The sequence below is a fragment of the Ceratosolen solmsi genome, unplaced genomic scaffold (assembly GCF_000503995.2).
Source record: "Ceratosolen solmsi marchali unplaced genomic scaffold, CerSol_1.0 scaffold45, whole genome shotgun sequence".
NCBI classification, from domain to species: Eukaryota; Metazoa; Arthropoda; class Insecta; order Hymenoptera; family Agaonidae; genus Ceratosolen; species Ceratosolen solmsi.
Genome location: NW_011948436.1, coordinates 1,684,477 through 1,712,367, shown reverse-complemented (window position 1 = coordinate 1,712,367; position 27,891 = coordinate 1,684,477). Strand labels below are relative to the sequence as shown.

At 30.1% G+C, this 27,891-nt stretch overlaps 1 protein-coding gene across 1 annotated transcript in view; it reads left to right on the top strand.

Moving 5' to 3' along the window:
* The window catches only part of LOC105365150 (transmembrane and TPR repeat-containing protein 1), a 135,654-nt gene that overhangs the window by 76,815 nt on the left and 30,948 nt on the right, over positions 1-27,891 (top strand). The window contains exon 7 of the mRNA XM_011503244.1: positions 9,856-9,959. Within this exon, the coding sequence (XP_011501546.1) occupies positions 9,856-9,959 (104 nt within the window). The remainder of the gene's footprint in view (positions 1-9,855; positions 9,960-27,891) is intronic.

The following is a 27,891-nucleotide window of genomic DNA, read 5'->3' as shown; positions in this document are numbered from 1 at the left end:
AGTTAGAAAAGTTGTCGCATCAAATATTCATGATCGGTTGGTCGTCGAAAGATTTCAGGAGCGAGCTAAGGACTAAGCCGGAGAAATGTCGGGAAGCAAAAGCAGTTATTCGAGACAAGAATAGCGTTTAGAACAGAGCTGTCTAAATTAATTCGCAGCCATAAAAAGGCTAGGGAAGTGCCCAAGTGCCAGCGATTCCGCTCATCCATGCTCCGCAAAGTGCTATGAGATAGAGAAACAGAGAAAATTGGAACTAGAGAGTGATAGAAGGACGTATAGAATGATAGGGGGATAGGAATGGAGGAAGATTGAGAAAAGCTGAGGCCTGGCTGGGCCTCGCTAAAGCGTACGAACATTTAATGGCTCCTCGTAAAACCTTCAAGGGTCACGCGCGGATTGTCGTAACGTGTGATTGGCTTCTCTACTCCTTATCTTGCGGCCTTTGAAAACTTCATCCCAATGTACAAAATTCCGACATCTCTCCAATGTCAAACTTTCCTATCTAATATCATACCCGCAATTCAGATAAATTCATAAGAAAGATATTCTCGTGACTTTTTACATTTATTTATTAAGCAACTTGTTTTTCTTCCATAAAGATATATATATATATATATATATATATATGCGAAATCTTTATCTATGAATAGAATTTGTGGACAGATACGCGCGCGCGCGCGCAACATACGCAAAAAAAGCAACGTGTCATCTCGACAAAACCTGAGAAGATTCGAAGATTGTGAATTAGCATATAAAGAATACGTGCTGTCCTATTTCTACCGTACATATGGGAATGATCCATTCATAATTGAGATTATTTGGAACTCAAATGGTTACGAACTACAACCTATAATTCCAAATATATTAAAGATACGTCGCATAGATTATCGCACAGAACTCCGTAATTTTCTCGTGAAATGCAAATAAAATTATTCAAGTAAAATATTGATATAAATATTTAATACTTCGATAATATTTATAAACGAATATTAAAGACAATCGGCAAATAATGCCTCGACACAATTGTTGTGTCTACAAAATCTGAGCTATAATTATATATTAATTATTACAAGGCATTCGGTCGAAAAAAAAATTATATTATATTCAATTTCTTATGCATTTTGAGCACTCTTGTAAATCGTGTAAATTTCTTAATATAATATAAAAAAATAATTTCGTTTGCATATTTAAATGTTAATTCAATACTTTTTGAATAAATAATTCCTTGTTTTTAATTCGGTGTTATTTTCGCAAGCTAAAATTTGCTTATAAATGTATGCGAAACGATTTTGCCATTAGTCTATTGCTTTGCTTAAAACTATTATTACAGCCTTTTATACATTTATGCACAATGATTTATTACTACATTATTATTTAAATTGCATCTCTAAATCTCATCAATTAGAATAAAATTGATTTGAAATTAAATAACAACTAAGCACACTAAATTGCAACGATTTCACATAAACGTTTTCACGCTGAAAACAAGCTCAATATTTTAAATTACTTTACAGTAAAAAGGCAATTATAAAACGAAAATTTCAAATAATCAGAATATATTTAATTAATATATATATATATATATATTTATTTATTTATCGTACATTATAATCTATTGGCTTTAAAATGTTAAATTATTCCTGTTTATTATCGCTAACAGAAGCCACTAAAAAAATTCCCCAATTAGTAGGGATCACGTTTGGCTTTGGAATGTAATTACGCTCGTATAGAGGACCAGGACCAAAAAATAATGACGCACTACGGTAGGTTGGTCCAAACCATGTATACCAAGGATATTTTAGCGCTCCCTTCATCGGCTCCCCATAGTCGCAACGCATTCGATTATACATTCGTGGGTGTAGCATCGTAACGCTTGATGAACGGCTCAAAACCAAAGCCACGGCCACGCACAAAGAGCAGAAACACGGGGTATAGGCGATTAACGTCCATAGCATCAAACGACGCGTGTACTCGTACGGTATCGCGTTAAAGTCGTGAAAGCGCGCCTTCCTATTCTCAGCCCCGGACTATCGCGCCCACAAGTTCGTGTGCCAAAGCGCGCAGCACAAGCCCCCTCCCGACCCCGCAACCCACCACAACACTCGCCAACGGCCCTCGTATAATGCCCTATGAAACACGGGCCAACTCGTCCCATTGAATGACGCCCGGGTTATGCTAATTTATGCTGGAAAGGGTGATAGTCGAGGCCACTTGACCATTCTCCGTAATGTGTCGTATGGTCCGCCCACTTTTCATTCTCACTTACAGCGGGGCCACAAATGCCGTAGGCGTAATCACGGCCACTCGCACTTCCCGAATGGCCCTCTTCAAAATTTAGCGCGATCTTACGTTGATGCTAGTCGGTTATTTTGAAAATCCTCCACTGTATATGTCCGATCCACGTGCGCTCTTTAAACTTGGCTTATGAGCATGAAAGGTCTTAACTCGGGGCCATTTATCTTCAGCCGAGTCGTAAAATTTGTAAATCAAAATAAATCCCGTCAATAGCAATTTAATCACTAATTTTTGATTCGATAAAATACATTTTTCATAAACTGTACGACATATGCCCGATGTTTTTAATGCGTTATTTAACTTGAAGTTGTATAATAGATTGACGATAGACGCGCAACTCGGCGATACATATTAAACTTAAAAATTCAACATGAGAATGAATATTATATTCTTTTAACATTTAATTAGAATAATTTTACTGAATTATATGAAAACATTAATTCATACGAGTCTCATTTAACTGTCAATGTTTTATGCATCGTAAAGTGTATAATTATAATATGTGTAATATACTTTTTATTATCTTTAAATGTCTTTACAATAAAATTAATATTATTGTGTATTTTATTGGATTATTTTTATTCTCATAGAAAGTACATTTAAGTGATAATGCATGCAATGGTTTTCCATCTTATAATATAGACACATACTGAATAAATTTTATCCTTATAAACTGGTTAAATATATCCGAGCATCAACAATCAAAAATATTTATCTAACACAATTTGCACGTAATGTGCTGATTAAGTCACTAGAAGAAAGATGAAATATTTTCATATGTTTATGAAAAAGCTCATTTCAAACAATATGTATATAATGTACTACAAGTATAAAAAAAAAAAACAACATATTTCTAATACAATACCACCATAATATATCTATTTCAACCGTAATGAAATATATAATAATATTAATAATAAAAGAAAAGAAAAGAATGTATAAATTATTACTAGATTGCTTATATAAAGTTAAAACGATATGATAATTTTCATAATGAATTTCTAATGTTTTTAACATTCATTAAATACTTCTATATTTAACGCCACTTAAGAGAGAAATGCTTCATATTTTTAATGCAGAAAAAATTTTCCAACACACTGGATGCATTCATTATTATATAACAATTTTTTCTTAGCAAAATAGTCATATTCAAGAATTTACTTAATTAAAAGTACATATATTTTTATTAAAATAATGTAAATCATATAGTTAATAGCACTCACATAAAGCATTTAATTATATAAATACATATATATATATATATATATATATATATATATGCATTTTTAATAATATTTAAAGAATATTTTTATGCTACTTAATTACATGAGAGTATGTCGATTAACTAATTATTTCTGGATTACGTTATATCTGTAATGTAAATAATTATAATAGAAAATATTCAAGTTTAATCATCTTTACAAAAGTAATAAATTTAATGATTCTTGAAGAAAATTTGATATATGTATTTGACAGTTTGGAACTAATTTATGAGAATGCGTGTTTGAAATTTGATTAATAAAATATTAAAGCGACTAGATGAATTCAAATATGCCGTTACAAAATTAAATTGTAAAATATAAATGATACACGATATTAAATTGAGAAACTGCATATTTTTACTTTGTTATGAAATTACGATTCTCAGTCTTCTATGAAAATCAAATATATGAGCTCTTATGCAGCAAAAATAAGAAATTTTAAGTTTACAAAAAATGACTTCTGAAAATAATTGACAGAAACTAAGCCATATAAAGTTTTACGAAATTATCTACACTTTATGAAAATTACGGAGATAATTAAATAAGAAAAAATATGGTAAATAGGTCATGCAACTAAAATGAAAAATAAACAAAAAAATGGATACTGCATTTTAATACAAGACTTATGAGACTTTTGCATAAAGCTAGACGAAGATGGAAATATAATATTAAATTATATTTCAAAAATGGTGGCTATGATTAAGTATCTCAAATAGATAATTTGATGTAAAATAGACAAAAATACTGTCGTATATTGGTAAAGTTTTTGACAATCGTGTATTTCAAATTATAAATAATAAATGAAAATAACAACATTAGTTATAATAATAATAACTTTTCAAATAAAAATATATAATATGTAAAATATCAAAAACTTAAATTAAATACTAAACAGTTTTTTGTAGATTCACGCAGAAACTTCTCTCAAACATTAACAGTGTAGAAATTTATTTTGAATGCTGCATAACATTATTAATAGGACAACATTTTTCGTAAACCTAAAAGTCCAACAATCGTGAACATCTTTAAATAATTTAATTAACAAATACATATGCATCTTATGTAAATGAAACTAACCATTAAACTAACATTTATTAAAACTGCAAACTAAAGTCAGCAATAAATTATTAAATTTAGTGAATGACAATACTTAAATAAATAAGCCCTTCATCATCAATTGCTTTGACTAAATTCGCGAGGAATTTGAATGAGAAGCAATTGGCTCTTCAAATTTCAATATAATTTCATGGACAGACGCGAAGAACCTGTTTCCTTCAGGCATTCTTATACATTAGAAAGCAGCGAATGTTTATTCAAAATTGGAAATGATGGCGAATTGCGATTTTTTTCAGTGATGATAGCTTTTCCGACAGTCGCCGCAACGATAGCAGCACAGAATTTAACCGAATATACAGTCTATGGTTCCGCTCTTACATCCTCGTCCTGGTCCTCCGTACACAAGCTCGGTATATATACGTAAGTCGACTGTTTGTACGCGCTGCGTAATCTACGTCACTTGCTTACTAAACGCCGGCGCGCGTGACACGAATTTTAACCCCCCCCCCCCACACACACACAGCCGCACGCGCACATGAATTTGCAACAAATCTGTGACCAGATGAGACTTTCAGCAAAAGTCCTCGCTTACCATTATTCATCTCCTTACTTCTGCTCATAAGTCATCCGAAATTCGCCTTTGTTTTCCGACTCAAAATTTCCATTTACAATGAGAATTATTAAGAACAAATAGGATCAGCAAATCTAATTAATATTACTATAATATTTGCGTAAAAGAAACGAGTAGTCATACACCGACTTTATATAAAACAGAAGTGCGGCGTGCTTCACATATATAAAAGAAAGGTCCTCGAGGATACAATAGGAGGTAGCCATATAAAATAAATAAATTCGTTTAAATAAAAGCCACTGTATCTTAATATTTTCCTTTATTCAATACAAAATTGTATTTATTGTATTTTTGCAGTATTTACTATTAAGAATTTTATTTGTATTTTGATAATTGATTTGTATAATTTTGTATGTATGTACATATGTTTATATGTACATATTTTCACTATTTTATGACGATACGATTCAAATCGTATGCATTTAATTAATTAATTTTTCCTGTCCTCTTTTTAAATTATTTGAAATAATTTTGTATCACTTCTTATATAATTACATACGCTTGTATTTCATGAAAGGAGAATAATTAAATAACACTTATTAAACTGATCGTCCCATTTGTTTGGGTGTATGAGTATTAAAATCTTCTTTATTACTCGTAAAAGTTCTTGATTTATTACTATAAATAATTTTTTTTAATTTTAAGAACAAAGCTATTGTACTCCATAAATGTAACATGGTATAAAACAATATATCTACGTAATATAAAAACACAAAGTGTATTGTTACAGTCTTTTGTTTGCTTTGTATACATAGATTATAGGGAAGATTTAATACTAGACATTAAAATAAATTGAATCATTGCTTATAATCAAATTAAAATGAACACTCCTTTCTTCATTCTTCGTAAAAACTGAAAATGCGTGCACATATTGCCATTTTAAGCGATTTTAATTGATAAAATCTTTACTTTATTAATACATTTTAATCGATAAAATGAAAATAACATTATCGTAATTTCCGATCCAATGTTATTATAATTATTATGCATACTTATCTGTGTAAAATTTACTCATAAACAATTGTTATAATCCATGTGACTAATTGTAATTATAAATAATAATTAATAGATACACTATTTTTTGGTCATAATAATATAAAAGCAATTTTATACAACATAATTAAATTTTTCAATTTTTAGTATTTTTTAATTACTATAGATGAAAGAGTTCCTTTTCAGTATTTTCTATTCAAATTTTATTTTAATCTTCAAAAACAGCAACTTTAAGTGAAAAGTAACTTTCAGTAATGAAATGTAATTAATAAAGCTGCTCGGATAAAACTAGCTGTTAAAGCTTTGTTATTAAAAATAGAACTAAAAAATTTTTATTTTTACTGTTTTGTTCATTGCTATGTAACTTCAGTTTTGCTAATCACATTCAATCATTAAGTAAATGTCAGCTTTATAGTTATCTTAAATTAAGACAGTTTTAATTATAAAATAAAGAATATTATTAATTTTACAATTGCTTACGTAATTAAGAATATAATGGATAAAGATAATGTGACATAATAATTAACAACACTGATTATAATAAAATTGCTGCTTAGATCAGTATTTAAAATCTAATATATCCATTTTAATTATAAATTAAATTTTAATCCATGATATTGGATAAGTGACATATAATCGAAACAACAACAACAACAAACAACAAACAACAACAAACAACAACAAACAAACAACAACAATAATATACCACAATATACCATAATATTAAACGCAATTTCGTTAATTGAACGCATAGTATGTCTACATAATTATTTTCTAAGTGGTTCTTTTATATTGATGATTCTGTCAAGATATAATAAATATGTCATATATATATATTTTTTTTTCATAATATCTTACTTGTTACTTATAAAAAAGTAATTATAATCTCATAAAATATTATTTATACACGATTCAATATTATTATGCGCATAAAAAACACTTTTTCATATTAATTTACATAATAATCATTATGTATATTAAATTTATTACATTACTTTTAAGTAAATTTCGATTACCTTGTATTAGTATCGCAGCTATAAAACTAAGTGTTTAAAAAATACTTTGAAAATTTTTTTAAATTCGTAATGATTCGATTATATTGATTTTAGTTGGAATTTCAAATTATATAGTTATTTTATTCATTACTTTATCTCTAACCTGAAAACTAAAAGCATGCTTTCTAAGATTATGAAATTATAAACATAATTTAACTGCCGTTAATTCATACAATTATTATAAATAACTCTGTTGGTTTTTGTACTTATTAAAACATTTAGCAATACTTGAGAGACTTTAAGAAATGTATGAAAAATGACGTGGGTATATTCAACAAAACCTAACATTTTCAGTTACACGATTTCATATGCGCACATTAAATTTTCAAAATATTGGTAACAATATTTCATATACGTATATTAAAAATTATTGCAATAATTGATAGAAATAAAAATTACTCTGGAAATTTAACGCTTTCAACACGTTGGATTGAACTCGAAAATGTATACAAAACAAATTTTATATACCGAGTTGCACGGATTTAAAAACTTTTTTTTCGCTCGAAAAGTCAGTCATAACGAATGACCGGTGCCTGATCAGTCAGTCTCGGTAATTTTCGTGGTCATGCGCATGCAGCAATGCTTACTTTTCATCTCATAAATGTTTGAAAATTCAATTGCAATGGTAGGTTTATTATCACAGTAATCGGTCTCTTATTATTTTCTTTCCTCGAAGTGCGCTACTTTTCTTCTTTTTCTTTTTCTTTTTCTTGTTTTTTTTGTTTTTTTTTTGTTTTTTTTTTTTTTTTTTGTTTTCCTTAAGTAAAGTCATGTAAACAAAAGAAATGGCGAAAGGTATAGAAGAAACGTCGAATAAGAGATTCGCCGTAACTGCTGGACGGATATTTACCGAAATTGAATTTCTGCCCCGGCCGCGTCGTGGTGATATTATTCAGGCACTCGTAGTGTCCACGTGAACGTAATATCATTCCCCCTCTTTCTTTCAGCTTTTCGATCAATTCCTCTGCATCAGTGTCACTTATATATCTTTTCCTTGGCCCTCTCTCCGTATCTCCCGGAATCTCTCCCGCTTATCGTAATCTCTCGTTTTATGTTTCTCTTTCTCGCCCATTTTATTTATTTCCTCCATGCATTTTATTAACCTTCTTGCTTTTTTTGTTGATACTTTGATCGCGACAGTAAAAGGAAACTCCTTATCGGATATATTTTATTCGAGTTAGGTAAAAAATAAAAGGGCGAGCGAGTCTCAAGAATATTCGAATTGAATCGCGCGATACGCGTGCGCTTATCGCCTCTTGGCCCGTGCTCTTCTTCCACTTTTGCTATTTTTTTCTTTTTCCTCATCTTTTTTGCCTCTTTTCTCTTTTTAAACGTACCCGCGCCATCCATTCTTATGCCCGACCGCTTTTTCTCCTCTCGTATTCAATACCCGAAGGAACGAGGTCGAATTAAATACACGGTTGATCACATCTAGTCTTCTTGAGCCTTCTTTCTTCACTTCGACCCTGCCTAGCCAACTGAAATCCGGCAGATATGAATACGTTGAATTGTCAGATATTGTCATCCTCGGTCTTTATTTGAGTGGGGAAGTGGGCAGCCTGACCGAGTGTTCGTCGATGGCGAGAGATAGGAAGGAGATGAGAGAGAACGTCTATTAGGTTTGCAAGACGTTACGCCAATGCCAGGGACGTTATATACGTGTCTCTAAACTTTTGGAGGATTTCGACGCCTCTCCGTTTAAGTGCTTTAGAGGCCCTTTGTTTTCGAAATGAATTTTTCTAGCTCAGAGTCTGTATATACACGCGCGCGCGCGCACGCTCCTCACACACACATCCCCCCTCCCCCTCAGCAGTGCAAGAGCACATAGAACACATATTAATTTGCAGATATTTTTTGCTTAATTCATCAGAGCATCAAGTATGCAGTTGCGAGCATCAAGTTGCGAGTATCGTCCTAATATCTAAGATATTTGCCGAGAGCTCGATGACACGTTATCCAGGAGGAAATATGAACTGAAATTGCTATAAAAAGTAGCCGTATAATACGGATATGCCTGATATTCATACTTGGGCTTCTCGTGATTACCAATATGCGAAACCTTTATTCTCGACTCTCGATAAAATGAACGCATGAAACTCTCATACGATTACAATGCGCAATGAAAGTATAATTGCAATGTCGTGAAAACAGTCGGTCCAGATATAACTCATAAGGTTAAATATTGTTTAAACAATATCATAAATTTAATTAATGTATTATATTCATTAGCAATTATTGATAGTTAATGATAAATATATTCGAATTGTATTATTCAAGTAATTCAGATATTAGATCGCGGATAAGCTATCTTTCAGGTTTTCGTATTTTAAAATTGTTATAAGATTTATTTAATTTGAAAATTTATATCGCCCCGCTCTTTATGTCGCTAATAGAAATTCTTCTAGTCTTTGGTTAGTCGTAAAAATTTTTGTTTAACACCATTTAGAAAAATTTATGCAATTATAAATGCGCGTCCCCGGCGAATAATAAGTGAAAATTTAAAATGTTATGCTAGAATGAGTATTCCTAAAAAGTTTCATGGCACATTGTTTCTTTTTTTCAGTTGGGCGTTCTTCTAGTCTTGAGACTTGCTTTGTTGCATGGAACGCTGCCGAAGTTCTCGCCGCAGGATAATCCCGCTGCCTTTCATCCTTGCTTTTACGTGAGGTAAGCAAATATATTTTGATTTTCTAAGATAAGCATGAACATTTCGTATCTATTTTGATTAAAAATTTAAAGCGCAGGTCGCGCAAACCTAAATACGCGCAAAACTTCGGAAGTTAAGAATGAGTTCGCTCGACTTCGATATCACGAACTTTTGGCCCGATAAACCCCGATTCTTTATGAGATATCGCCATCTTTTGTTCTTGCTTTACCCTTTTTAGAATCCTAAAATTTCTGCTGAGGTATACCCGAGCCGCGTCTCCAGCTTCGCTAACTCGCCTTTTCGCGTATGCCGCACACTGGCTTCCTCAAAGTCTGTCCATGCTTTTTAACTTATATCGCACAATTTCTGCCGACATAACCTTCTTGAGCTTTTCTCCGAGACGGAAACATCTCTCGATGGAGGGGGAAGGGGGATGACGCGAGTTTTCCCAGTTTCCAGAGTTTCGAATTCGCAGAAAAATGCCTAACTTGCAATTTTTTGTTATCTTTTTGCTTATTTTACTCTCCATTCTTTCTTCAACGAAAGAATGATTCAGCGATTGAAATGACATTCTTGAGTTTACGAACTAAACTCCCTAGTTTCGTATCTTAAATGTATTATACATATTAATGCATGAGCTTTGACTTTTCAATCTGCATTCAATTTACTCAGCCACTTCCTTACAAAATATCCGGAGCTCTTGCTCGCGTATATCCAAAATCGACATGCTTACAAATGTTTCAACATGTTACCTGTCGTTTGTGACATCCGGTGATGCTATTTATGTTGTACAGGAAGCGCAAATTCTTTCCAAGGAAGAAACATCTGTATCAGAAGAACTTCCAAAAATTTTGAACAATACATCGTTGCTTGGCATGCTATTATTCTTTATTATTATCGTTGTTGTTATTATTATTATTATTATTATTATTATCATTATTATTATTATTATTATTATTATTATTATTATTTCAATAAATAAAATTAAATTAAAAATCTATAAAATATTGGTATATCAACGTTCATGTGAAAGAAAACAAAATTTTAATAGTTCGATAAATGTATATGTGTATTTATAAAAATATAACATTAACGATTGTCTAATTTACATGATTATTAATTATTTTATAAATTTGCCATAATATTATAAAAGAAAACCAAGCATGCAACCTTCAAAGTATTAGGGTCTCGAAATCGAATAACTAGTGGCGGTATTAACATTTTTTATAAGAAATTATGAAATTCATATAAATAATGATTCGAGTACATTTAAGAACAATTAATAAACGATTAATAAAAACGATTAGATCATTGACTTATTGAAATATCTACATCAATTACAATTGTCTCATATATATATATATATATATATATATATAATTATATGATCTCTTACGTATGTCATGTACTCGAAAATTAAAACATTCGATAGAATTTCATAGCTCAATTTAAGTATTTCTCATTCTTAAAAAGTGAACACTAATTTACATTATAACAATAAATTTTCATGAATTCATCTGAAATTACTGAAATTAATTTGAGAGAAAAAAATAGTTCCCAAACAGACTCATTTGTCAATATCTTACACATATTTATAATGTAATTCTGAAATACAACATTGCTGATTAAACTAATGAAGATTATTTGTTAATAGAATTTAAATTTAATTTTACGTATATGTATTTTCGACGAAACAATATGTACTTAAACACCTTGGCTTCACATACAGCAGATAGCAGGCTGAAGAGAGTAAGCGAAGAGAGTAAGCGAGTAAGAGAGCGAGCGAAAAATGCCAATATTCTAGATAGTACTATTGTCAGATTTGTCTTTGAAGCATGAAATCAGACTAGAATGCTTTAGATCGAGATGTATAATTTTTCAAAAGGTGATGACGTTCTGTAGGTTGCATATAAAATGCAAGTTCTCATGCATCTGTATATGCATGCGGTAATGTAAACGTATGTGTCGCATATACGAGTGTAGGTGGAGTCTCCCGTGTTGATATAACGGTGAGACGCACTAGCGGAAAATCCGCCGAGACTCTTTGGTTCCTTTCTAGGCAACGCTTTTACCAAAATGCATCCGGCGAATCGTAATCGTTTTCGAAGCGACTCGACAGAACATTTTTACGCTCCTTTGCATCGCTATTTTCATTGCAATTCACCTCCCACTTCTGCGCAATGAATTTAATACATCGCATTTCGTAATGCGTGCCCGAGCCAAAATTGCAAATTAAAGAAAGGCGAATTGTTTTTATCGACATTCGAACATTTAGCCAATTTGATATTGAAGTTTTTACGGATGAATATTTTTTTCTCGCCCCGCCTGTCTACTTTCTTCATTGCTCGAGTTCAGTAGGTTCCTGTATAAACCTATTTTCATAATTTATTTTTTATTCAATTTCTACGATATTCAATCACCATATAAACTGGCTATCAGGTCGTATAAAAAAATGGTTTCCAAGCGTAAAGTTCGATGGGCTTATCCTGTAGCCGTAATGGTAGACATTTTATTGACCACCTCGTAACTTGGCTTTAAAAAAGTCAAATCGATACGAATCTGACTTGAAAATTTTTGTTTAAATTCCACTTTACACTTAAGCGTCCCAAGCATCGGAGATTTTTTGCCAATGACAAAACTCGTGGCTTTTAACAATTGGCCTCTCAATATGCATTAACTGTAAATCGCTGGCTCGAAATGGGCCGGTCAGTGGTGGTGGGGGGGGGGGGGGGGGGGGGGGGGGGGGGGAGTAGGAGGAGGAGGAGGGCACTGGACAATAGTTCATTTATCCCAAGCAGAAATGAATGTTCCTTTGCTGTGTCTTAAAGTTAGCGGGTGGCAGTTGCTAAGTCGTGATGATGTTTGTAAGAAACAAAGATCAATATCATAAAAAATCTAATTCGATTAAAAAATGAGAGGAAGAACAAGCTGATTGGAAGCAATTGCCGGGGCTCGTGGGCGGGGAAACGGAATAAAAGAAATAGCGGTTTGTTTGAGAAGTATCAGAAGACATTAACGGGCCTTTACGCTCCTTTCCCCTCGGCCTAACGGCTCGTCGACCTCTCCTCCTGCCCGTAATAGCTGGAAAATAGGTTTTTACTGCTGTCCGGGAACGAGCTGCACAAGGAACTGTCGGGCGGTTCGTCGATTCCCGCGTACCGAGCGGGGCGTATCGCGCGCGACGAGGACAGATAGCACAAGGGGCGAGCGCTCTTGGAGTCGATCGTATAAGCCGCAAAACCAAGCTTCCTTGGCCCTCCTGCAGTAAAACCATCGCGCGCTGTTGCTGTTTTATTGGCTGGCTTTACATTTCGAAATTCCCGCTTCCTCTCCCACGACGGTTTTACAGCCAGTTGCTATGGGCGCGCATGCGCCCCCCGCAAAGTCATAGCTTCGTCGGCTTGTAAAATTATTGCAATAATAAAAACACTTGCTTTTTATGTATTCCTGTACGTATTCCTTCTTCGCGTAAACCTCGGAATGATAGGCGACGGAAGTACTCCTTAGATGGAACGGGACTCGCTACTGCATTATACACGCATTGACGATTTGATCGGCGTTGATTTATTATTCGGCGCGGCAACGCGTCGGGGACGAAAGGGGCTTAATCCTGGGTGTGAGATCGATGGCGGCGCGGATTCACGCATTCTGCCCCCGACGAGCTATTTCATTAGATTTATTGGATTAGGAATATCCCGAGATCCGAGCTATTATGATGATATTCCCCGCGAGAGCCGAAGTAGCGTCTCTTCTCCTGGCGCTTAATGCAATATGGCCGCGATGACCGTCGCCGTCTCGCCCCCGCTCTCGTAACACACGAATGCACTTAATGCACTTTAATAAAACGTCTTTGAGTCGGCGGAAGTAGCTGCAAGTGGCCTCGGCTGGAAGAGGACAATGTCGGGCGGGGGGTTAAGGACGGCAGGACCCAGTCCGCCATTATCTCTTTACGCTTTACAGTTTACGCGCTCGTATAACCCTCTCGTATATATCCGTCTGGTCTCGTCGGCGGCCGAACTGTTCCTGGCGTTTTACAGGCGGCCGCACCAGGCTGTTAGCACCGGGTCCGACGCGCATTAATTTCGCCGTTATCAGCCCGTGGTGGTGGGGACGGGGTGAGAGTGAAGGAAAGAGGGGCGGCTACATCCATTTTTTGTTTTTCGTTCCTTTATTATCACGGCGCTGAGTCATTGAACGCAGAGGAGGTATAATGCGACGGCCTTTTTTATGGTCCACCACCGTGCCCAATACACGCAAGCTCGAATTATCTTATCGTCCAGTGTGCCTTTCCCAACAGTGTGTCTTCCTGACTCACTCCCAGCTCCACCCCAGCCCTTTATCACGACCGCGACGGCCGGACCACTGCCATACCCATACCCGCGACAAAATCCGTAATGCCCCCGATGGCTTCCTTGACTCGCTTCTCGAAATTTTACCTTCCAAAATTTATAAAAGCCTCGACAGGTTATTTCAATTAATTTTAATTAATAGTCCTCGGAGGAGGACTTACACGAAAAGGGAACAGACGCTCGAGGAGCACCCGCAGCGACTTAATAAACTGTCGAAAAACTTGGGCAACTCAGTCGGTCCCCGGATTAATTATCACAACAAAAAAATTATTAATTGCATGCTCCGTGTCCAATCTAAAATATTAATTTTTTTAATAATAATTAAATGAGCGCTACATTACTGCGAATTAACCTAACGACCTACCACTCGCGAACTTGAAAATGGCTTTTTAAAGCTTTTTAACCGATGGGAATTCTCGCGCTGAAAAATAGCGACAAAGATGGGCATAAATATAAATAATCCGAGGGCGCTCCCCGACATTCTGCGATATCAGGATTGCGTAGCAAGACGTTGCCGCACATTCAGTGGCGTCACGAGTCGGCGATGAAAGTCCCAGCCACGAAGATTTGGCAGGCGGGAGATAAGCCTTTACGAGTCTTTAGAAGGAGAGGACTATCCACGATCCCCCGTTGACACGTTTCGTTCCTGAGGGGGGAGGCATTCGGGTAGCCCGCATAATGGAGAAGCCGCCAGTCTCGTTAAAAGCTGCACGCACTACCAGGGGAGCATATTCTCCACGACACCGTCGACTGATTAATGTGAGAGGACGGCGCGCGTGCGCCTCATCCACACCGAGTTTACCATTATTCCGCGGCTTCTGCTACTCACCTCATTCTCACTCCATAGTCTTACCTTCCTAAATGCCTTCGCACAACCTTTGTACTTTCTGTATGCATTATACATTCTGTCCAATACTTTTCTTCACTCCACTGTTCTTTATAACTTTCGAGGTTACTCTCTCTCTCTCTCTCTCTCTCTCACTCTATCTATCTATCTATCTATCTATCTCGATCTCTCTCTCTCTATCTCTCTTCCACTCTATCTATCTATCTATCTATCTATCTCGATCTCTCTCTCTCTCTCTATCTCTCTTCCGTTTCACCTGCTTTAACCATTCGTTCCTCTTGATTTATAGAGTCTGAAGTAGGTTGAAACAAATCATTAAATGTAATGCCTTTTAAATGACCCTCAACTATTGAAATTTAACTATCAATTAGCGCGATTCATCGATTCTGCGCTTCAACACATTTTCTGACATCGGCTAATTAAGAAAAGTTCTAACCCTTTAGTTCATCGTACATGCGTGCAAATTGCTGGTAATAGCGTCGACACAGAATCGACCACTGAATATATATGCTACGTCGTTCGTAAAGCTTCATGAATATTTATTACAGTAAATAAGTCAAATGAATAACCAATGCTATAATTTTTTCTTCTTTAATATTTATTGCTATACTTTGGCTAATTATCGACAACTAATTATCTAAATTGATTGTGGCCTTTATTATGTCCGTCTAAAATATATTATTAAGTTTGACAATAATTGAATGCATAGGTATGATGTGATTAGATTTTTGCTATCGCAGCATAATGTTGCACAGGGCAACACCGAATAATAAATATAAAAAATTGAAATTGCATGCAATATATTAACGAGAATATTAGCAAAACATTTCGAATTCAATTACTCGCCAAAGATAAATCTGGAATTTCTTGCATAAAATGCATGAATAAGTTTTTCGATTTAAGTTCTTCATTAAATGTAATAAATAATATTGAAATTTTCCAAATTATTTATTAATTTGAAATCACCAAATAACGAATTCTAAATAAATTTTATATTTACGTAAGAATAAAAAAAAAACTATCTCTACTATGTAAATATAAGAGGATAAAAAAGGATAAAAAGAATAAAATTAAAAGTATTAATAATATACTAAGAATTTTATAAATAATGATGTATTCGACTGTACATACAGCATATATTAAAATAATATCAAATTATATATACATATAATCGTCAAGAAGTGATTATAAATAATAATTTATTTAATTTGTTTTCTTCGAACTCTATAATTAAATAAATAATTTACATACTAATTTCTACAATGTAATATTGAGGAAACTTTTCAAAAATTATCAATAATTATACCGTATTCAGAAATACAATAATTATATATATATATGTATGATAATCAAAATTATTATTAAATGGTGAACTATATCTATACAAATCAGTAAAATTATCGAATAAATACGTAATACCCGTAAAATCTGTAATACAATAAAATCATATAATAATAATAATTGTAATCATAATAAATCCTATATAATTCAAATACAAGATCAAAATACATGAAATATATGAAATTTAAGTACTACTGCGTTTGAAAAACTATTTAATCATAAAATTCCATCACTATTTTTTACATGAATTAATTGTCATTATTAATGTAAGTAATTCTTAGAAAGTCGAGTTCAATTTACTATTTCTAATTCTATATAATAATATACAGTAAAGTATCAAATTCTTTGCGCAATTATCACAATATCATCAATCACTAATATACGTTATTAAAATTTATCTACGAAACATTTTCTCATGAAATATAATATAAAATATAATATTTCATACAATTACTTGTATTAAGTTAATGAATAAATTTTTCAGAATGGAAGACATATCTTATTTAAATATCTATTAAATTCCTTTTTACTCATAGATAATAAACACAAAAATTAAAATCCGTATATCCAATATTTATTATTATAAAGAACTTTTTTAGCAATTTAAAATGTTATATATATATATATATTGAAATATTTAAATATTGAATATTGAATATTGAATAAGCAGTTTCTTTTAGTGAAAAAGTACATTTAAAAACAGTCCTTCAAAAATTTTCAATTTATAAATTGTTTACGAGGAAATATAAGCTCTGCTAACAAGTCATGTTTCCAATTCATGTGCATTTCAATTTTTTTAAGTCAATAACCAACTTCTAGTGAAAATTGAATTATAAAAATAAAGAAAAAATACATTGGAAGATTTATTTTCAATAATAAGTATGCACAAATCATTGTATTTTTCTGCCACTGACAACGATGTTAAGGTCAATTTAGTTTATAGTATTATATTAAAAAACGTTTTTTCTATAAAACTGTTATAAACTGTTTAGTTATCTTAAAAATATAGAATTTTATTTCAGACTAATTATTCTAGGCTACATTAATTAACATAGGCTAACATTAAAACTTCACCAATTGAAAACTACTTTATTATCAATTGTTATAAAAAATTATATAATAAAAAATACATGTATATATATATATATATATATATATATATATATATATATATATATATATATATATGTATATATATATATATATTACTTACAAAAATAATTCCGAATGATTTTTAGATCAAATTTTTTAAAATTAATAAGACTCCTTCACATACTTCGAATAATTTTAATTAATCTTAAAAAATAATTAAAGGGACTTGTTAGCATGTAAAGCAAAATGAAATAAAATCAGCTATATTTGTGTCTCATTATAAAAAAAAACTGACACATTTTATATGAACATTATAATACTTTCCATTGATAATCTTCAAAGATTGTTAATTACATGAATCAATATCTGCACACCGTTTTAATTATTAAATTAAATAAAGAAATGAGCATAAAAATACTCTTTTTCAAATTGAGTAATTTTAAAGTTCCATATTCTATCAAAGCTCTAGTATCATGACATATACAATAATTTTTTCTAATAGATACAATTAATTTAATTTTAATTACTGTAATAGTTTTCAATAATCTCATTTTGTTACTTAGTTTAATGCTTGTACTAACATAATTTATAATTATTATATCAGCACAGTGACTATAATGCTAATTTTTCTTAATTCGTACTTTTCTTTAAAGGGAATTCGATAATCATCGGCTAATCTGTTAATTAGATTCTTTCTAATTATTTTTAAAATCTTATATTAGTTTAAATTTAAAATATAAAAGTCCATAGTTTTTCCGAATTAACGAATTTACATAATTATCAAGTGAGCTTCTGAAAAATTTTTCTCCAAACTATTATCACATGAAATTTGAAATGGCGCCAACAATATATTGTTACTCCTTCCAGGTATTCGAAATTCTTCGTAATGCTCAATACATTCACAAATTAACGTATGCATCAAAAGTTTATAAAACTTGGAGATGTCTATCGGTTTAACAAATAATTGATTATTCAACAGTTTATTATTATCAGATAAAGAAATATACAATTTTTTACGAACTTACAAAAGAACGTATCTACCAATGTATAAATATAAATAAGTAAATATATGAAATTTCAACGATTGGAACAATTATGTGATGAATTTATTATTTAAAAATATCCAAAGTTTATCTTCCTTGCTAACTAACAAATGCAAGAATTTATTATTACGTAGAGAATGGAGGTAAGCGACATTAAATAAATATTCTATTATTTTCAAATTTTAATTATTTTCTTTATAGATATTAATAACAAAATTAATTAACAGAAAATAATAAAGTAATTAATAAAATTATAATTATCATATAAATCGTATAATAGCACTTTAATCTTAATAACTTAGTTGAGAAAATTTTATTTAATTTCTATTCATTCTTATAAATATGAATACAATCTTTACAAAAACTCTAATTTATTATAGGCTATTTCACGACGATAATATCTTACTAATAATATAGATTATATATACCGACACCTTTAATCACGTCACTTATCGAACATTGCCAAGGTCTACGGGTAGTGTACTTCAGAACATACGCTTTAAACATTCGACCAATTTATATTCGACCAATCGTTCGTCAATATAAATGCAGAATTAATATATAATTCTCAGTGAATATGTTTTTTATAATTTTTAGGTGTATATCGAGTAAAACTATTGTGAAAAGTATTTATTAGGCTTGAGAATATTAATATAGAAGTGAGCGCATGCATTTAATATTTTTCTACACTGAAAAAGAATTATTTACCTTATTAAATACAAAAAGAATTTCTTTTATCCGCACTATTTTACTTTATTATAATATTATCTTCTTTAGATTTTCTCTGTATTTTCTACAGAATGAAGGGACTATAATGTAAATTAATCATCATCGATGTTTTAATTACTCGATTAGTCAAAATCTCGTTGATATGAAATCTTCGAATCATTAAACTGTTTATTACATCAAGTTATAATTTATACATTAATTTAGATCAATGTTAGAGTCTACTTTACAAAAAATTCATAAATAAATTATATGTAATAGCCATGACATACGACCCTTTATCTTATAAGATTTTAATCAAAAAACGATAAATCTTTTATACTAATTTTGTACATATAAAACACTGTAATTCACTACTACACATTAAATATTCTATTCAAAATTATTTTCTAACGAATTTTAATTCTCTCATAATTTCATAATCATTAATTTATAATATTATACTAATATAATTGAAATAAAAGTGTTATAGTTTAATATAATTTAATATCCGAACCTTTTAATGTTTAAAAACAATCGAAATCATGTAACATACGACCGCGAGCGGATATAAATGAACTTAGTTCTGTTCCGTGGATAGAGACTCAAATATATTATATGTTACTCTCAGAACTTGTGAGTTTATGATTAACGTATTTACCAAGAATACTTTTAGCATATGTCTCATAAATCTACAAAGCATTGTTCGCATTGTTTTTTGAGAAAAGCTTAAAGTTATCCAATTTTGTTTACGTGACCACTATATCATTTAGTACTTGGATAAGTCTATTGTGTATAAAAAAAAACTTGTATATACATTGTGAATGATACTTTTATTACGTAATGTAAAAAAGTCTTGAAAAACGTAGTTATTTTAATTTATCCCAGACTCAATCTTCTTTCAATCGATTTTAGAAGAATAATTTTTATTTCCGTTAAAATTATTAGGATAATAATTTGAATAAATATAATTAATATACAATAAATATAATAACATTTAATTATAATATTTTCAAAGAGTATATTAACTTTAATAATAATATGTATAAAAATATTTAAATTTAACATACAATAATATAAATTAAAACCAATATATTATAAATTATTAATCAATTATTTATTATTTAAATAGCAAACGAATTTAGAATGATGAGAATTTGTAGGTACGTTTGTATTGAGAAATTTTCTTATTAACTTGAAAATTAAAGTATCAATGGAGGTTGTATGTGAAAGGTAGAAAATAATGTTTTTTGCAAAAGAATTTGTAGAGGTAGAAAAACTATACGAATCAAAGTATTTGCAACGCCATACTGAGTATATCGAGTATTAAAATATATCTAATTCATAGATTTGTATTTTAAAATACAATTTCTCTCTTATCATTACATACACGATTCATTATATATATATATATATATATATATATATATATATCATTATATACACGATGAAATTGCAATGTAATGTTCAATGGCATATAATTATAGTGAATAGAGGTTTTGAAAATAGAACAGACTCATATACTCATATAAGTATCATATGCAGCGCAGATATATCATCATCGATTAATAAGAAAATATTATGAATTTTCATAAAGCAATATTCTATCGACTATTTATGTTTTAAAACGTATTAAAAAAAAAAAAAAAAAATATTACAATTTATTTAATTATAAAAGTCTATTTACTGTGATGAGAAGAAGGTTATAATACACCTTATAATTACTAAAATAAAATACATTGAAAAATGATTTCAAATCAATTAAAGTCATATTGAAAATCGCATTAATATATTTAAAAATAGAGAAATCATATATTAATTTAAGTCGTATAATACGTCAATATTCTCATTAAACAATATTAAATTGATTGAAATGTAACTTATTCATAAATGTAACAGAATTGTCGGGAGTAAAATGAAGGCGAAATAAGATTATTAGATAATTATTTCCTATTTTTGTTCATAGAGCGAGTTCGTAATATTTTCTTTAATCTTTGTCTATTCATTTCGTAAAAAGCTATTTCCAATTACGTAATTATGATAATAGATCGGAATAATATTGGATGTGATTCGAAGAATATTAATATAGATAGAGTTCATATAACTACAAGGATGACCATATTCAGTCTCGCAAGAAACAAGAAGAAGAAAATGTTAGGAAGAAGAGCAAAACCACAAGTTAACAGCACTATCACGTAGAATTTATTAACGATGGAAAAAACCTTCGTGAAAAAAGAGAATGACGCTTGACGTCGAACCCGCGTACACACTTCTACGGTCTCATAAAGGATGTACGTCACCGCAAGCACGCACTGCCATTCGCTGGGTAATTCCGAGGCAATTTCCACTAATACAGGCTCTGAAGCTCCAAGTTGAAAAAGTAGCGCACACATTGGCCACCGATCACATTAATCCGCTCAGATATAGTTTTAATATAGACCGTAACTATATCAATGATAAGATCCCTCTGAATTAAACAGGATCGTCGAGCGCATTAAGCTCATCGCGAAAATGATCGTTAGCATGAGAGAGATTTGAAGAAAGTAAGCTTATATATAATCACTTTATATAGGAATCTCGATAACCCAATTGGCAGCCTATGTCATGATTGCAAGCTCATCGATTATAAATCTCCTTGTCTCTATGTTTAATCTGCTTCTTTACATCTACTTTAACCACACAAGCTTTGCTCTCTAAACGCAAGGCTCAAATTTTTTATGGCACACACACCGCTGTTGGGCTTCAGAACTAACTCTTCTTGATGTGTGTACTCTATCTACCACATTGAGTTCGCCTTGCTGCAACTATAATTCTAGGCTTTCCTCTCTCCATCTACCTTACACGTTCCGTCTCCCTTTCTCTTCCCTCGCTTATCCGGTTAAATTGTCGCGTCCTTCTATGTGCATCACTCCGCAATTCCGCACGTCGGGGTCGATGTCCGTCGTGCTTGCGGCGCTTATACGTCAGTCGCCTTCAATCTAAATTGATTACTAACGAAATTTCAAAGTACTATTATATCGTAGATCAAATAAAAATAAAAAATACTTAAAAAATATTTTCAATGTTTCGTACTTTGTAAAATAATTCAAATTAATTTGTATAGAATTTACATATAAGTTATATTGTTTTAAGCTACTGAGAATCTTGAAATACATTTTTTGTATTTTATCATATTTTATCAATTAATAAATTATATAACAAATTTAATATCTATAATAAATAAAATATATTATAAATCGTTTTCTTTATTATTATTATTATTATTATTAATATTATTATTATTATTATTATTATTATTATTATTATTATTATTATTATTATTATTATTATTATTATTATTATTATTATTATCATTATCATTATTATTATTATTATCATTATCATTATTATCATTATTGTTATTATTATTATTATTATTATATTAAATTTCAAATGAATAAAATTCATAAAAATTATTATTATCAATAATATAGTTCTTTTAATTTATTTAGGAAAATTGTTCGTTCACTGTTTTATCTAAACGGTGTCCTTAATATGAGAATGAAAAATTTAATATTCCTTGTTGAATTGATATTTATCTAAAAGTATATAACGGTAGGTTAGTTTCGTGCAAAAAGCTTTAAGGAGTACCCAACTGGAAATAGAAGTGAATGCCCTGAATAATGGAATAATACATATGTGTTTTATGTATCATATTATTTTACTTATTAAATATGTGCAATATTATTAATTTATTTATCGAAATATTTATATTGTAGTAATATACAAATACATTAACTATAATACTAATATTATATTTATATGCAAATAAATCTCTTTCAGAATGAAGTAACTATGAAAAATAATAATTAAAAAGATCGTCATAATGATAATAAATAATAAGAATAATAGTAAATAGCAATCAAATAAAAATTATACACCAATAAAAGAAAAAAAATTTACTCGTTTTATATATCAGAGTAATTAGATGCCATATCGCACAAAATAACTGACAATATATTAAAAAATAATGAAAATAGCTTAATAGTCGAAATTAAATAAAACGATCCTATGCGCAAAAAAAAATGATGAAATTAAATAACATTTGATGATCTACATTAAAATGTATTTAAAAATCTAATGTAGCGTGACTATTGTAAAATTGAAAATTTACTTTCGAAATTATAGTTTGTCTAAAGCCAATTTACAAAATAATTCTGAAATTAAGACAGTAAAAATACTTTTTATGCATTATACTTTTTAATATAATAATGTTGAGTTACATACTCTGACGTATTTACGTTTATGCAACTATAATACTCAGTCAGTTTTCATGCATAAATAAAATAATACATCTCTTATCTCTTACTAGTAATTTAATTCTACAAACTAAACAAGTTTGAAGTTATAAATTAACACGATATTATTCTATAAAGAATCACACAATATTTACGGATAATAAATACCGATTTACTAAGATTTAACATAAGGGTAAAACTAAAAAATTTCATGTCAAATATAACCAACATTGTTATAAAAATATTAGTATTTTTTTTTAAAATATTGTTTTCGCAATTTCTAATAAAGTTACATTCGATAAACAATGTACTATCACGCTAGAAAGTATTTTTTTTAAATTGAGATATTTTATCGATTCTACTGCCAAGAAATAACTAATTCATACTATTTATTTAATGAATTCTAAATGTTCTAACGAAAGCCATAAAAGTTTAAATTATTTAATTCAAAATTTTTGTTTAACATTATGAAATCGTGGATACATTAAAATATTTTATATTAAAAAAGATGTTAAAAAATTGACGTAATTTGAAACAATTTTTTATAATTGGAAATATTGAGATTTATTTAATAAATATGAAATTAAATTAATATGATGATCAATATGATTTCTTTAATATACTTCTTAAAAATTCGTTGTACCCGTTATAAGTATTTTAAAACCAAAATTACAGTTTTTACGTCTTATTCTAATTTCAAACGAACTTTTAGCATATTCAATATATACATTAAATTTTCATTTTATTAGTTATTTCATCACTTGATTATAGTATATTCATTATAAAATCCGTGGAGTTTTGTCAATACAAATTAAAAATGATAAATATTACAATTTTTTGACAATTAGAGAAAAAGATTAATATTCATTGATATTACGGAAACTGTTCTCAAGTGGTATTATTTATTTCCTGGCCGAACTGCCAATTTTTCGATAGCTTTTAATAATTTGCCACCCGCTCTTGTAGATACTTGGGTGGGAGTGAAGTAGAAGGGTTATAGAAAGGTGTAGCTTTCGTTAACATACGATTTATTAACAATTACATTGATAATAAGGAGGATTCACTTCTCACAGAATAGTGTAAGCTCTGTCTCGTCTCAATGATGTGATTGCTCCTTGATGGTGACGATGGCGTGGTCTCCGCCAATGTTGTAATTGTCAGCAGATATATGCTCACACTTCAGTATGGAAGCGTGGCCTCAAAGTGTGTGTAGGCACACACAAACCTATATCGGCTTCAAAGTGTAAGAAAATGCCTTGAGCCTATGCTTGTGTAGTCGTATAGTTTTCGTAATGCAGTCAACACCCTTGATTGCTTGTAAGTTATAGCACACTTGATAATTAAAACGTATATTCCTTGAATGGCTTCGTTGTGTTATTATAGCTGAGCGACTGATGCAGGGCAAAAGCAAATGGCTGAATAGCGTAGTTGTATAACTGATACCCAGACTGATAGCCTATAAGCCTCTTGAATATTCACGCACACGAAAACCGAAGGCTTGATCGTTCCATGACGGCTCTGCCCGAGAGATACCGACCGTATCATGGTGGTCCTGCTGGGTGGTAGACCGTAATCCGTGCCATGGCGTCTTCACTGAGAGAGGTTTCACTGCAAGAGAGCGAGGCTCGTCGCGTGCTTGCTTTATACATCCACGCGGCAGTTTACTTAGCTGGCAACAAAGCATCGTTGTTCCTGCACTGGAATCTTACATGCGGCGCAGAAAAAAAAAACTCTAAAAGTTTCGCGAATATTAAGAAAAAAACAAGGGATAAGAAATTTGAAAAATTCCAAGCGACGTTACTGCTCGAAGACCATAAACATTGTAGGCCATTCGAAACCAAACACCAACCAAAAACCAAACCAAACGAACAGAAATAAACCAGAATGTCTTGTCTTTTATTAAAATATAATTAACCTTTCAATTTTATTACACTTGCTTTCTTCCATTACTGAATATATGAGTACAGTATATATATTTTTATTCCATGGTTACTTCTTCAGATTCTTTATGATATATATTTATAGTAAATATAAAAGAAAAATATATTTCTTCTCCAATGTTGGAATACATTACATAGTAAAAACTATAAAATGACTAAATAAATAATGAGGATAATAAACTCAAAGAAGTATGTGTGCGTGCGTGCGTGCGTGCGCGTGTGCGTGTGTGTGAAAGATTAATAATATCTATAAACAATGATGTTAAAAAAATTTATGTATAAATCTGTAAGTAGTACGTATAAACAACGAAACATATTAAGAATACAATTCGGTAATCCACTGTAATTTGTTGTGAACTATTAAATTATCATTTATATTTATTTGGGTTGGTTACTTATTTGGCTATTACTATTACTATTACTATACTACAAAACTCTATGTATGTGGTATAAATATTACATAAATTAAAAATAATAATAGCCATAAATTTTATTATATAATAAAATGAATTTTAGTAAATCAATTTATTGAAATGAATTCGAAGTGGCTTCACACAATAGGAGGTTTATTTTTCTATTCCATTTAATCGGATAACAATTCAATATTTATCTTTTTCTAATCAAGAGTTGGTTCTATAATAGCGATAAATTTTGTTTCAAAAAGTCGTTATAATTTGATTAATGTTTTTCAAAAATATTTATTCAAATTGTTTATCGATTTATATGAAAATTGCTTTGTATACTTTAAAAATACTAGGATTTCACTCAAGAGGTATTAAATAGACTTTTTGCACTTTTCACAATGAAATAATGGGAAATGATTTAACAAAAGTGTTTTAATGTTATTTTTTTTTTAATTTTACTCATTTAAAATTTTAACAATTTATATTGATGTAATAATCTTAGTAACCGATCAAATTTAAATATAAATTCTTAAAAATATACCCTCGTTTAGAGAACATTGGAAAATAACTTCATAATTCCTTTCTCTTTCGATATAACATTAAAAAAAGTTAGTAATTTTAATTTACTTCTTTGAACTAAATTTAATTGACTTTTTTGATTAACGTGAAATATTAGCCCATACGGTTAACATAATATTAATATGTTATTTTAACCAACGTTATCTTAAATGTTTTTTAAATATATATTATTGCGAACGTTTCAAAATTAAGAAATTAAAATAAAAAATATAGGTAATATTTAGTAATAATAATAGTTATTTAGCTTCTATAGTAATCGGATTATTATATGATATTTTAATACTATAGACATTGTAAGCTCTTTTCTATCTTCTTTCTTACTCTCTGTGTCATAAATATGCACATGCATTTATTTTACTCGAGTATTGAAGATTTTCTGTATATTTCTATAACTCAGTAATATTACATTATGTATGATATATACTCATTGCTTATAAAGAAATGAGCATCCGCATCATATAAGAAACATATTATATTTCCATATTAAATATAGTTTTGATAAGAAAGTTTCAGAAGTACGTACTATTTAGGTTTTTACGATTGTTATTTGTGTTTTACCAATATCTGTACATTGACTGCATTCAAATAATGAAATATAAAATTTAAAAATCTATCATAGTTCACATATGGCAACATATATAAAGTAATTAGATATTTTCTAATAATAAATTTCATGAAAATTAAATATTCATTATTCCTTAAATTAATTATCGATATTCTCCTTGCCGTTTTTTTTCTTCTTGTTATTATTTTATTTATTTCTTTGTTTTTATCGGGACTTAATTAATATGACACAGAATTTCTTAGACTTTATATTATTTTTCAAATTTTTTAAAAAATTCCAACAGAATAATTTGAGATCAAAGAAGACATTAAATTAAAATTGTTGACCAATCGAAAGCCATATCAGAAATACGTTTCAGAAATGTCTTCCAAGTTTTTATAGCAAAAAGTTAGCGTAACTATTTTAAATTTAATCTAATTTACCACGAATAAGAACACACATTGTATATGAATAAAGTCATATTTTATTATATTAAATAAAAATTATTAAAATTTCATAATCAAACACTATATATTCATCTGGTACTACATGCTCTTTTATGGCGTACATTTATTATTCTACAGAATGAAATAAGACTACTGTGTTATTCTTCTATAACGGAACACGATAGCAATTCTTTATTTTCAATATAATTTACTATACGATGCCGAATACTGTATAGCAAATTATTAAAACGTGAAGAACGATAGCTCAATATAAATGAAAATATTAATTTATGTTTTAATAGAATAGTGAAGAAAAACAGGAGAAAATGGGTTAAATTTATGAATGAACGATAATTTCCTTTAATTAAAACTTTTATTGATATAG